The 14,671-nt window shown below is 41.1% G+C and overlaps 1 protein-coding gene across 1 annotated transcript in view; it reads left to right on the top strand.

The window, feature by feature from the left end:
• The first annotated feature begins 2,264 nt into the window (after positions 1-2,264).
• dntt (deoxynucleotidyltransferase, terminal) overlaps positions 2,265-14,671 on the top strand; it is a 58,173-nt gene continuing 45,766 nt past the window's right edge. Inside the window, exons 1-3 of the mRNA XM_030772277.1 lie at positions 2,265-2,458; positions 6,157-6,331; positions 10,668-10,778. Coding sequence (XP_030628137.1) covers positions 2,265-2,458; positions 6,157-6,331; positions 10,668-10,778 — 480 coding nt within the window. The remainder of the gene's footprint in view (positions 2,459-6,156; positions 6,332-10,667; positions 10,779-14,671) is intronic.

Genomic DNA, 14,671 nt, shown 5'->3' with positions numbered 1-14,671 from the left:
GATCTGAGCATATAGGGATACATATGTGCTGTACGTGCATGTGAGTGTGCAAGCATGTGTGTGTGAGGATATGTGTGTCTTCTCTGATCTTAATACCACAGAGAACATGCTTGCTAAGCCCCACGGCTACTATTTCTGTAGCCAGAGGGAGTGATGTAAAAAGATATTGCTATCTTTCTTTATGGAATACCAAGAAATCTGTATAGTGGTACATGAGGTAATATTCCAACATCATGACATGTATACATCAAAATATCTGAATGACAAAACATGGCACCAAAGTCCTAATCCTGAGGCACTGTTGTAGATCCTAAAATCTCTAAGGGTTGGTGTTCCTCATTGGGTGATAAAACTGAAGATCAGAGATGAATAGCCCTTTGTCACTTCTTAATAAATAAGATCCAAAAATATTTTGATATTAACTTCACTTAAAACTCACATACCAATGTTTGATATTTCATATCTGACACAGGACTCCCCTGCTCTCTATCTTGTATTTTAGTTGAACTGGAACGAGCAATTTATCAACAGGGAGAGAGTTATTCTTGGACCACTGCCAACGCACTGCACAGATGAGATGTGGGGAGGAAGTGAACAAACAATTACCTAAGTGTTACAGAGCGACACCATTTGACCTGTGACACTATCCTAACGATCTCATTACCACACATTACCACCAGCCCTGCACACACTTACAGTGGGAGCTGTTTAATGACAGAAGTTCTTCATTGACCAATATCTCTCTCAGCAAGCTCAAATAAGACAATGTGAGTCGAAGAGGTGCATTGTCTTTCCATTAGCTGAGCAGTATTGCTGTATTTACACTCATTCATTTAGTGGATGCTTTAAACATTAAAGAGGCCTATTCATAAACAACTGGAGTGTAAGTTCATACATTGCTGGGAACATGTGCTAATGACATAAATATATGTTGTGAGAAACCCTTCTGAAGCAGCCTTATGAGAATTTTCTCCATTGAATGAATCAATTTGGTGACTAGACAACCATTCAACTTAGGAGACCATATTCTAAACAGTCGTGTTTTGCTGGCATCCTTTTTGTTTTGCATCATGTACCAGGTCATTCCCAGACAACAGTTTAACCAGAAGGAGCACGATAAAATGTTTACTAAAATTAAAATGATAGATAATAAGTTGTCTGTTGATGCCTTTCAGTCAACTGATGAGCTGTAACGGGGCCTGCTGAAGAACAATAACTGCTTCCTTTCATTGACACAAATAGCTTATTATAGCCATATGGTCTTTATGGAGAGGAGGAGGAGAAAAAAAACAACTTGCTGACCAGTTCATTGCTTCAGCGTGTGTAGAAATGGAGCGTATGTCCATTCTGAAGTTAATGATGGACCCTATCTCTAGTTAGCAGCTCATTAACTCAGAAGAGCAGATGGCTGTGGCAAGATGTTGTAGTGGGCCACATATGTGGAATGACATTATAAGGAGTGTAGGTGTTCCTGGACAGCTGAGGAGGCACGTCAAGACCACCGAAAAATCCCATGGAAGCAGGGAAGAGGTCAGAGTACTACTGAAATCTCAACAGGCCAGATCAGATCCACATCCGCACAATCAGAATTCCAACGTGTCAGGTGTGTTCTACAGACCAATGGTGGAATACCCACTAATCAGAGGCATTGTGTAGACTACTGTAAAATGCTCAGAACTGGTGTATTAAAGATGTCCTACTGAATCCTAGGGAAGAGATGTTCTATGCAAACTTACCCAAATCTCAGAAGGCAATAAATATTCTGTGGAGGATTGTTACAAAGCCTGTAGAAAATAGATATCTTTGGCATAGCATCACAGATATGCCCTTTTACACAAATTGATTTGATAAAATGGTCTACACCATGAAGAAAACATTTTATTATCACAATTTCACAAGTGGTTTAAGATGAGGAAACAAGTTGAGGAAACAAACAACTGCAATTTTTATTCACCCTTTGGCCTCATTTTGTTGCCATTGTTCATTTCTGGCAGTTAATATCTAAAGTCAATGCCCAATCATAAACACCTGTTGCCAGTCTTTCCTCTCATCTGCCAACTCTCTTGCTAACTCCTCTCTAACTGTCACTTTCCACTTGCACAGACAAATACAAGCCCACTGACACAGACCTTAGGAAGCTTATACTCCTGAATGAGAGTGTCAGTGAACCACAGCACAAGCAAGAGCTCAACAGTACAAAACCTAAAGCAAAACCTACAAGTCCTGTTTTGGGGTGGGGGAGGTTTCATTAAGGTATTCAAAAGATGCTTCAGAGTCCATTTTTGCCACCTGTGAGGAAGCGCCGTCGACCTGAGATGACCCCAGCTCGGGTCCAACATGAGGTCAGATTTGAGGGGGTGACCCTGTACCTGGTGGAAAGGAGGATGGGAAGCAGCAGGAGAAATTTTCTGACCCACCTGGCCAGGTCAAAGGGTTTCTGTGTACATGACATTCTCAGGTAAGTCATAATGTGTAGTGTCGTGGAATACTGTTAGGTTGGATCAGAAAAGTGACAACTGTTACAGTAAAGGTGAATTGCCGAAGGGGAGGTTAGCGATTCCAGATTGTCTGAACTGTTGCTACAGCATTTTAATCAGCTAGTCAGGTGTGATTTTTTATACTGTTATAGTTATTGTAATTGTCATTGTTGTTGTTGTTGTTGTTGTTCTTCTTCTTCTTCTTTTTTTATCCTCTTCTTCTTCTTCTGTAATTTCTCATTCTCCAATTCTCCAAGACATCTGTCACAATAAAAGAAAAAGAAAAAGAAACGAAAATGCAGATGTTAACAGGATACTAACAATTTCAGACAGAGTACTGACAAGTGTGAACTTGACAAAACGTGACCTGCAGAACATCAGTTATGACAGAGATGCTACATCTAATTTTATCCCCTTATGTGACCACAGAACGTCTCAGCCATCTCTCCACCAGCAGGAGTGTAAGAGGTCAGGTAGAAAGTGTCGCCCACATGAAACGTTAGCTCACACACAGCTTTGTGTGCATTTATAACTATGTTCAATGCATCGCTCATACAACTTGTTAACAGGCATCGATTGAGTTACATCAAGAGTAATTGAGTGTTTTATTTAAAGGAAAAATTATAGATAAGGAAGAGGCAGGGAACTAGAAGCTCTAAAGTGAAGATCAGAATTTTAGGATAGATTGAGTAGTAGACTACTGGTGACGGCCATCATTTTTTCTCAGGACAAGGTTTGTTGTAGTCCAGTTTTTTGTTATCTTCAGAATAACTCTCTTCAGTAATACAGCAATGTGTCAGTAGTGAGAAGTTGTTTGGTGCCAACACATGCAGCTGGGAACCGGCAGCGGTGGGATTTGTTTGGCAGGTTGGCATAACCGCTGCCGGCGGCATACCCGATCGCAACCAGCCGTGCGATGGCACCATTCCCAGAAATGCAGCTTGTGCTTGTGTGTCCTACAGTTACGCACACAGAGCTTGATACAATGCTGTCTGAAGACAACCACAGGAAATAGATCATACGTGCCACAAACTGACATTTCGCAAGCAGAGAATTTAATATCAGTTGCAAGCTGATAATAACACATTGGCATGCTGTATCCCCACAGGTCTTACTGAAAGAACAAAACATAGAGAGCATACACGTGTGCATACGCACACGCACACACACACACACACACACACACACAAGCACATGCAAAGGTGACACATGTGCACACACGCGCACACGCGCACACACACATGCCCACACACACGTACACACAAGCTCAGACGCATATGTACATGCACACATGCAACTCAACCCCCCCCCCCCCCCAACTCATTTACACTTTTGCACACATCCCCTCCTCAGGAAAATCCTCTCAACAGAACAGAGTATTCTAACTTATGTCTGAGAACAATATGCCAAATACTTTCATAAACAGCATTTTAGACTTAATCTTTCACCTGCAGTCCTATTTAAGAGTAATTTTTAACACAGAACAATATGGATGTGTGAGTTTCACATATGGCCAAGTAAACAGGTAACTTAAGCCCTCTCAGGTCAGATTAGTAGCTGTAAAGGTATGAGACTTTGTTTTGCACAGTGTGCGTGAACTCCAGGTGGGAGAATCTCTTTCTCTCTTTACTTTATTCTGCCCTTGCTGGCATGGCTTGGCTTTCCTGTGAAGTTTAATCTGGTGCTAGCTGTATGAGTGTTCCTTCATTTGCATATCTTGCCACTATGCAGCATTCATTGGTCTGTCGTCGCTGGGGGCAACAAAGGACATGCTTTTAGCTCAGTGTTGAGATCAAGGTTTTGTTTTCCTGCTGAACAAAGAGAGAGAGATTGAAGAATGAAAAAGCAGTAGAGAGAGCGAGAGAGACAGAGAGAGAGAGAGAGAGAGAGAGAGGGAAGGAGAGAGAAACAGAAAGAGAGAGGGAGGGAGAGAGAGAGAGAAAGAGAGAGAGAGAAGAAAGAGACTAAGAGTTTAGAGTCAAGGAGTTGGTTCAGTGTTCAACATGGCAGCTCAGTATTGCTAATCCACAAGATCAGATAAGATTACCAGAATTTCATCTATCTCTATCTTGACTGGACCTGAGTTTTACCCCTTCATACAAGCCCTTGCTTTTGTCACTCTGCAGCCTAAACTCTCATCCAGCTGCCCCTAGAAGAACTTTAGTTTGGCATATCCCAAACTTGCCTCAAGCTGGAGACATGAAGAAATATCAGAACTGCATCAAATGTTTCACTTCATTGCCACAGAGGAAATGAAGACACTAATAAAATGTCAGACAAAGCCACAAAGCTGTCAGGACAATACTTTTTAGGCAAATATTGATGAGTCAAGGATGACTGGCGGCTGTGGCTTTGCTGGATTCTATTTTCCATAAGGCTGAGGCTACGACTCTTTGCTGTGAGGCATGTTATACTGCGTTGTTGATTTTTAAAATGTCATCTGACGACATTTGAGGTAACATTCAAAAGCAACCACAGTGGTGGTGAGTTTGTAGGATATGTAAAGAAAAAGGGGTTTGGAAATAAACTCGGGGGGGGGGGGGGGGGATCTAAGGGAAATGAGGAATATTTTGAGAGGCCCTGTATGTCCACAGTGCTCATGCTCAAATGTTACATTTTAGAGACATAATATTTTAGGAACAGAGACACTGTCAAACTGAAGTATAACAGTCTGGACAGTAGTTCAGGGATTAATCTTGCCAGTGATACAGCAATTATTCCTTCACTCTGGCTCTCTCTCTCTCTCTCTCTCTCTCTCTCTCTTTGTCTGTCTGTCTTTGTCCCCTCATTTTGCTATGGTTGTTACAGATATTCAGCGAGGCACGAGGGAATGTTTTAGTATTTTAATTTTCTGTTTTTTGATTGAAGAGGAGGTGTTTTATGAATCTGAATATATGCAGAGAATCAATCCGATTGGCTCGCTAATTCAGCACAGTTGTTTAAGTGAAAGTGAAGTTGGCACAAAAAATAATGGTTAGCTATGTGTATAGGTCTGAGTTTGGCTGCCAGGACTCACAATCTCACTGTTTTCACACTGTCATACCTGTTGGATATCCTCATATCTACAGGGGTTCAAAGACTGTCTCTGTGAAAGCCCAAATGCTTTGACTGTGTCCTGGTTCACGATGAGATCGTTTCGATGCAAGCCTGGCTTTGCTTCAAAGCCTGAATCAAATCTCTGATGTGTTAGATCTTTGGGAAACAACACCCAGTGAGAGATGTGTTGTGAGATTAACTACTCTCTGTGAAATCCGAGGATAACAGTGGAACAATCTTGTCGGTGTGCAATGCAGTCCAGCCCATGTACCTGTTTCTTTGTCTGGAGATATTCCATGCCAGTATTCCCTGAGTAGGTAGGATTTTCTACGGTGTGCCAGTCATGTGCTTGATCAAGGGAAAATTCTGCTTGAACTAGGGTATTCTTGTTTGCTAAATTTCAGTCAAATTAATTTTTACTAAACCTCTGGACAGGTGACTTTAGAGGCTTAGCATTGGCAGACACGATCTAGCCAGTAATGGATTTAGTGATTTAGAGAGCAAAAATGAAATACATTAGTGTTAGTGTTAGTGTTAGTCACTGCTTTTTTGTGAGTGGTGCTGAAACTGTTCTGTCTAAGGGGGTCCTCTGGTCTGAAGTTGGGAATTTGTTTGTAAATGTCACATTCTTTTTCCTGTGCAGTAGTGAGGTGACTCACATAGTGGCAGAAGGGAACCCGGCGGAGGAGCTGTGGTCATGGTTAGAGGAGCACCATCTGAGAGACATGTGCAACCTGCATGTGCTGGACATCCGCTGGTTTACTGAAAGCATGCAGGCTGGTAGACCTGTCGCCGTTGAGACCCGACATTACATACAAGTGAGTATGTGTTTGTGTGTCTGTGTGTGTCGGTGAGTGTGTTACCTCTCACACAGGTCACCTAGTATTAATGTGCATGAGTGTAACACTAGATGGGGCTGTGAAGCCACCTGGGTCTATTCTCAGTTAAATTAAAGGTGTTACCCTGCTGAACTCATTTGGCAGGTGGAAATAACAGTGTTTTTGAGTAGGCAGGTTTAACAGGGTGGATAATCAGATAAAGAAGGCATCTTGGTGTGAAGTATTTCGGAGGAAAATGAATTACATATCCTACAAAACATTAGAATCTGTATAATTAGCAGAGAGGAAAAGGGGGTGACGAGGTGACCCCCCGCCCCTACCTCTACCGAACTGGCTATGCATGTATATATAGATATAGATATTTATATATACTGTGTGTGTGTGTTTGTGTGGTGTGTATATACATATATATATATATATGTATATGTATATATATATATATATATACACTTTTTTTTTCAATACTCATTCCTTGCAAATGCCACTGTTATGCTGTCCGCAACCAGTTTTCAGTGCTCTGATCGGACCTTTTCATTTGACCCACCTACTTTCCTTTCTTATGCTTACTTGTCTGTCTTGCACAGGCAGTTTAGAAGCTCCCATGAATCTTGTTTGTGAGTCTTCAATATATAGTATCACGGTGCTAGCTAGCTGAGTTTAGCTGACAGCTATACTCACAACCCAACCCGAGCACAGAATGCACCTGCCTAAGGCTTTAACTGTGTCAAGTGCACTCGGAAAGTCTACATTTAGCTTCTCTTGCAATTTAACCAGCTTATTTGATGCCCTGAATTAAACTTCCGGGAAACTTGGTTAAAAATGCACACGCTGCACAAACAGCCCTGTTGCATCTTTTAAGTCACAATACACCATAATATCTGACAGCTGCTACATAATTGAAAAACAAGGTCAGGGAAGTTTTGGAATATTATTAAATATTAATATATTATTAACACTACAAAACTAAGCAAAATCTTTTTTTTTTAATCGTTTTTTTTCTTGTCATTTGCAAATTGCTTGTTTCTTCAAAATTTACTTTTTTTTTTTTTTTGGAGTAATTCAACACTATTGACAAACTTTGTATAATGGCTGGAAATGTGTGTAGAAATTTCCATCCGATTTTGGATTCCCTCAGCATGTCACACTAAATCTTGTCATTGCATTTTCTGTATTATCTGCATGAGAAATTTTCCAGTGGAGGTTTGCAAGCCCCTCGGGGTTTGTGGCAGTATTGCATGGGGTTGGTGCGATAGTGAAGGAAACATCAATGTCAAATTAAATTTGTTTAGTTAAAATCTCAAGGGGGTACTTGAGATCCCTGATCTACACTCAGAGGGATATTGCTTACATACCTGCCCCCAGGTATAGTGCTATAATACATTCAGTAAAAGCAGTAATTATAAGAACTAACATTTCTTTGGATAACTTAGACATTAATATTGATTCAATGACCAGACACTAGAGACAGCGAACCTACCCATACCAACAGAAAATCAATTAAAAAAAATCTCTTTTGACAAGTGCTCAAGTCTAACCTTTGTCAACACCGCTCTGCTTCCCTGACAGAAAACTGTTTGAGCCACTCAAGTAAACTGAGATATGCAAACAATCTACATCTTTGCTTTGAGGAAGTAATGAAACAAAATGCTTCTTGTGCTTCAGCATCACATGTCACATTAACTTATATCAGCAGCTTGACAGCAGTACAATGATTGTCAATACTGCGTGTTTGTGCCAAATAGTCCCATCAGTGTTGTGCTGAGCTTTCTAGTGCATTGCTAGCCAACAAAGACACTGATTTTTTTCTTTCTTTTTTTTTTTTGCTTTTCTCGACTCCACTGTGGGCTTAACAGCATTTGTACCCAAAATAAAGAAATACTGAAATATGTTGCTTGTTTCAGGAAGACCATCAATCTCTCTGCGCTCTCTCTGGGGGAATAAAGAGACAGAGGTTCTTTATCTTGCCTTGCTGCCAGCAGTGCCTGCGAGACTGCCTCGCTCTTGTGTGTTTCAAAAGAATTATGGCTGTGAACTTGATCCCGTCTGTTAGCTATCTTTAGTGCCATGGACCAGAGAATACCTCTTATTTCCTCTTCCTCTAAGCCTGACAGGACATTATGAGTGGCATGCTAAATCTGGGAGGCTAGGAGTGTATCTCTGATAGCTGTAATTAGGAAACAGAAGTAATGATGCAATGTTGACAGTTATCGACCTGTCTCTCGCTATAATTGCGGATGGTTATTCCCACTTATTTTATGATGTATTCTCCATCACTTCTCCTGAGCTAGGCGGTACACGCTGGCATTTATGCATTCGCTTACTCCAATAGATTGTTTTTTATGAGTTATAAATCTATTTAAGAGAACATTGTAAAGACGTGGTATTAAAGTTGGCTTTGCGAGTGGGTCTGACTTTGCCTGAGGGCTTTTTCCAAAGCTGTGAAACTGCTTTGCTTTTGTGCATACACATCTTCTGCTCCATACACCTCTTAGGCTGGTGTTCATTGTTTAGCACACTGATGTATGATATGGTCATCATACACAAAATGTCTGTTTTCTATGGTTTATAAGACATTCAGGACTGCAGCATGACATTACATATAGGGTAATGGTAGAACTGTGTAATCATGCCCGCAAGCATTTCTGTCCATATTTGGGCTGCCATCAATCTTCTGTTGAAAGGGGATGGAGGAAGGCGGGGCCAACATCAGGTGGGAGGTGACCTAACTTCCCCTGTTGAGTGCTGACCTCATTAACCTGCACAGACACACCTCACCTGTCGGTGTGTAGATCATTAACCTTAATACACACAGCTCACCTGTCTGTGTGACTTTGATTAACCTCAGCAGACACGCCTAGGCTGTCTGGGCCAGTGGCGTCACCATCACACAGTACTCATCAGCCTCTCAGTCCATCATTGTATTTGCATTCAAAAAGCTTCTAGAATTTTCCAGAATTTCCCACACAGTGTAACTCTAGAACAAGCATAACTTCTTCACACACAAGATTTTAGGTAAAGCTACTCCAGAGGTGCCCAGAATAATTCTTAGAGATCCAGTTTATGCCCATGCTTTTGTTGTGACTCAGTATTATTCATCCTGACAGGACACTCACCTGGTATTCCAGCTCTCCATTTGTAGCAGATTTGAAGGTTAACTCAAGTATTGGCACACACACCAGCCCACTGGGAATGACTTTGTACAGCTGTAACCCACACAATCAGAATCCCTTCTGGCAACTATGAGATTACATTAACATAAACCAAGGCAGGTGAATGAGACACTGATCTAACTGGTTATGTGTGGGACACTTGTCAGGTTCTGTGGATGTTAGAAACAATGTGCTTCACTTTGACTCAAATAACTGCAACATTTTTAACAGAACAAAATCAAAATGCAATGTCATTTATTTAAATACACGGGGAGCCATCAGCTCTCGACAGATTTGAAATGGTGTCACACAGGGATCTCATTTTAGTGAGTTTCATGTCAAAACACTTTTAACTTTTCTGATTTTAGGATAAAGTAGTAGTGTGAGATTGGTTTTAGATTTGCAAAGAAGTATACGCGAGGTAATTTAATGCTTTCTTATGTTGGAAATGCCTGAGGCAGGGAACAAATGACATGACTGTTTCCTCGTTCTAGTGGTGAATGAATTCCATTAAAGGATGAATAAAAGGAATAGACCTTCACCCTGCAACCTCCCTCTCCCACCCCTAATTTCTATCACTTCTCATAAATGGTGCATACTTGGTGCACTGTGGGATCATTCGCATTTTTCTAGCCCTGCTGTGTCACGCTGCACCTCACTGGTTGTTCAGGTAATATCCACTATTGTTGCTCATAATTATTTCCAAGAACATTAAATCAGTAAATTTCTTCTGATACATTACAAAACAGGGAACAATTTCTTCATGAAGTGAGTGGGATTAGGGCTTGCTGAAGTCTTTGTGTGTCAAGTCTTTTTGTGACTGATTTTTTTCCCAGATGAATGTCATCAGAGTGATATTTGGTTGACACATATTTCATTAGGGCCTTTTTTTGTGCTGTACTTGCCAGTTGGCATCTTCAGGAGTTTTCACCTGCAGAAAAACAACTTTCAGCAAGTTAGAACTATCATGAAGCTTTAAGATAATGATAGTTTGGGAACAAAGTATGTCAAAGAAGCTTTTGTGAATTATTTTTGTGAAGTATTTCTGTGAAGTATTTGTGAAATCCTTGGATTTAAAGAGACTTCATACTATCTTTCTGAGAGTATGGAGGTGCAATAACTAAATGTAATAAAGTTACACTTTTTTCCCCTCACGTTCTGTATAGAAGCCTTCCTCCAAGCTTAAGACGGCTCTGCCAGCAACTTCAAAGCCAACAGTGTCTCAGTACGCGTGCCAACGACGGACAACCCTTGACAACCAAAACAAGATCTTCACTGTGAGTAATACCAGGGATTGGATAAATGGGATTGTATCCCTACTGCAGCGATATTCTACAGACATATTAACTGTATGGCCCAGTGCATCTTAAAACCATACTGTAACCTTCCAGTATGGAAGCCAGATGTGCTGAAGGTTGTGTGGCTGGGGAGTAGAAGACATTTCTTCTCACACTGGAACACACAAACACATAGACACACACACACACGCACATGCACACACATCCAATCTGGCTTGAATTGGCCACATTAACCCACAAATGAGCAGCATCTGCATGCAGGCTGCAGTAAGGAGAGAACAGCTGAGACAGAGATTGGGTTTGGCATGGATTGGTCTGAGGGCATGGCCCATTCCTGTCAGACTACGCTGCAGATGATATGAGAATCAGAATCGGCTGGATCAGAACCAATGCCATCTGGACATTGGAAGTTGAAGAGTTCATGTGTCTGGATTGTATTATACCACAGTTTTTGGAGAGTTGAACTGGGCCCAGAACGGTGAATGAAATTTAGTAGAGAAGATATGATGAATGAATTACCAGGTGATTAAAGGCTGTTAAAGACAGACTGGCAGGTTTTGTGACTCTATATGAGTTAATGTCTGATGACTGTCGGGACATTTACTGAAGTGCTCATTGAGGAGTCAGAGACAGGTCTGCTGTATTTCTTATATACAATATTTAAGACAGGTATGGAAGATCCACTGGAATTCAAGCCATCAAAGCTCTTTAATAATTTAGATAATGTGATATTTCATGAAATATTACCAACTGGCATTTTTGGGTGTTAAATTTAGCACCTGGTTAGTTAGTTTTTTTTAGTTGATATGGCATAATACCCATATCAACTGTCATTAAAAAACTGTTTAAAAATAGAAATATTCTGTGGTTATGTCACTCTAGAGAAACATGGGCAGGGTTCATGCCTCACTGCAACAACATGAGTGACTGACTGGAATGAATCCAGGCTTAAAACATTAATCCCATACAACCTTGGATTCCTCTGAACTTGACTGAGAAGTCATGAAAATACATGAGTTGGATTCCTTTTGCAAGGAGATATTACAATATTAAGCCTAGAAGGTACTTTTTAAACATAATAACAGTGTTTTAAAATTATTTCTGTTTCGTCTACAATACAGTGTCCATTTTGTATTTGTCTATCTCTGTCGATGGGTTCGAGAAAGAGAGAGAGAGAGAGAGAGAGAGAGAGAGAGAGGAGAAAGATACCAAAGGGATTGAAAAAAAAAGAAGAGTATGAGGTGTCAATATCAGTAAGAAGAAGGATAGAGACCACAGAGCAGAGAGAGGTGGTGAAAGGGGGTGAGACAGAGAGGAGAGGGGAGCAGAGGAGATGAGAGGAACTCGACGTCCCCTACAGCTCCTCTGTGAGTTGCCAATCCAAGGCATTCCCCTTCCTTCCACCAACCCCAGAGTCAGACATTATGGATTTATTCATCTCCCGTTTCTCCCTTTATTCGCCAAAGAACCTGCTTTTAGTTTTCTCCTACCTTTTCTTTCCCCTCTGATTTCGTCTATCTGTCTATCTTTCATCCGCATCCTTCTCTCTCTCTTCTCTACACACATACACACTCATACACATACTCTATCTCTCCTCCCTCCATCCCTCTCTTTCCTTTTGCCACTGCTTCAGAATCTCCATCTGCCTTGATCTGGGTCCCTCACTGTCTCTTATACATCCAAATATTGACGTGTGTCTTATTATGTGTCTTCTGATTGAGGGACTGTGGTAAGCAGCTCTTACGCAGTGTGAGTAAGCTGGCCTTGAAACGCGGGTTGGGGTTAGGGAGTGAGCTTGCCGTGTGTTTAATGAAGAGGGAATCTGGGCATCTCTCTGTGTAACAGTTCTGTCTAATACTCCTGGTACTCCTCAGACGCTCTGACAGCAGCCTTCTGATGGTCTCTGTGCTTGAATGAGCAGGAACTGGGCTGGATCGATCTCTTGAACGGCCACGTGGACCACAATCCCACCACTCTTAATTACCACAGAAATACACAAACCCCACGTAGGGACCATGTTACCTTGTCACACAGTTCCAGACAAGCTCAGAAGAGGGTGAAAAACCGGAACTTAGAAGTGAATGATGTCATTTTCTTTTAGCTAAAATGGAATTCATGTGGATTCTAATAAACAGTGAATCATTTTTAAGACAAAGACCAAAGTGCATTAAACCTAAATAAGATGGCATTTATATATTTTCCACTTAATGTGGAATACATATCAAATATGCTGTAGTACCTCAGAGGTAACACTACGGTGACTGGCTGTTTGCAGCTTTCCTTTAATGGATAAAACGAATGACTGTTGCCGATTCAAGTTCACTGATGCTGAAACTCACTGTACTTCAATTCACACATGTAGGGGGAAAAAAAGCCACGCGGGAGGACAGTAAAGTGTAGGAGAAGAAAGACAAAGTGCTGGAAATCAGGGGGGTTTAAACTACAATCAACAAGTGTCTGATATTGCAAACAAAGATACAAGTCAAACTGACTGAGAGAGAAAGCTAATCCTATCTTTCCTTCTTTTTTTTTTTTTTTTACAAAACTCACAGCAGCTGTTTTAACAAGGACTTTGTCTCCATGAGACATGACTGAAAAAAAAAAAAAAACTGTAACAGTTATGGAAGCCAAAGCAGCTCCGTTACCTCAGCCAGACTGGCTGCTAGACTTTGAACTGTTGATTCTGTCTCTGCATCCTGGGGAGTCTTAGATGTCCCTGTGTCTGCTTTCACTGCGCAGCAGGACCCTGGCCTCTCTTAACCAAAATGTCTAGAGTCTTCTCTTCTCATTAACGCATGCTGTGAGATAAGTGTGGTCAGACGCGTGTGCATGAATGTGTTGTGTGGGGGTGTGAAATTTGCCCCCGCCCCATTTGCTTTTGTTTGGGTCAGTGACTCTGAAGTTGTTTTTCTTTTTTTTCTTTTTTTTTTCCTTTTAGCCCGTGGCATAATGTCTGGGCGGTGATTATAGTCCCTGCTCATAGTCACCCTTGTGAGGTTGCCGACCTCTGCTTCGTAACAAAATATTTGAGTCATAATTATTAGGGAGGTATTGGCTACACTGAGCAGGCAGGAGAATGTTTTTGCCAAGGGATCTGAAATCAGGAAGAAATGACTGCTCTTGATTATCGTTGTCTCTTCGCCCCATGTAAAACTGATTTTTTCTGAAGACTTATTGTATCATCTGAAAGCCTGAATTTCCCCTTACTGACAGTATATCATGGGTGATATATAGAAAACACGTATCTCGTATAAGATCTCATTTCCTACACACTCAGAGCGCAGTTTTATGAATATGTGAAAAGATTTGTGAAAAGATTTATGAATATGTGAAAAGATTTTGTGATTTCACATTCATACTTTGAGCAATATTGAAAGAGCTTGCATTCCTACAGTCTAGCATTATACCACATATCATATCTAACTGAAATTAACTAATTAACTAGAACTAATTTCTGTGGAAAGGTGTTGATACATATACATGTCCGAGGGACTTAAAGATAGTAGGAATGTAAGACTTCAAGTGAAGATTGTGAGTGCCACTGTCCTATTTTACAGTCTGTTTCTATGTAATGTATAACTTATGCTGTACTTTTTAGCACTGAAATATTCATGATCAGAAAAAATGCATCAACACCAGCAGCCAGTAGCTCTAATCTGTGAATGAGCAGCAAGCTTCCTACCAGATCACAAAACCTGAGGTTGCCCTTCCTAAACCTGTACTCCTGTCTGGTACCTCTAAGGAGAAACACACACACACACACACACACACACACACACACACACACACACACACATGGGAGAGAGGCAGAGAGAGATAGTGAGAGAGCGAGAGAGCGAGAGAGAGGGAGAGGGAGAGAGAGGAAAGAGAGA

This window comes from Chanos chanos, chromosome 4, assembly GCF_902362185.1.
Source record: "Chanos chanos chromosome 4, fChaCha1.1, whole genome shotgun sequence".
Lineage (NCBI taxonomy): Eukaryota > Metazoa > Chordata > Actinopteri > Gonorynchiformes > Chanidae > Chanos > Chanos chanos.
This window is presented reverse-complemented; position numbering and strand designations above follow the sequence as displayed.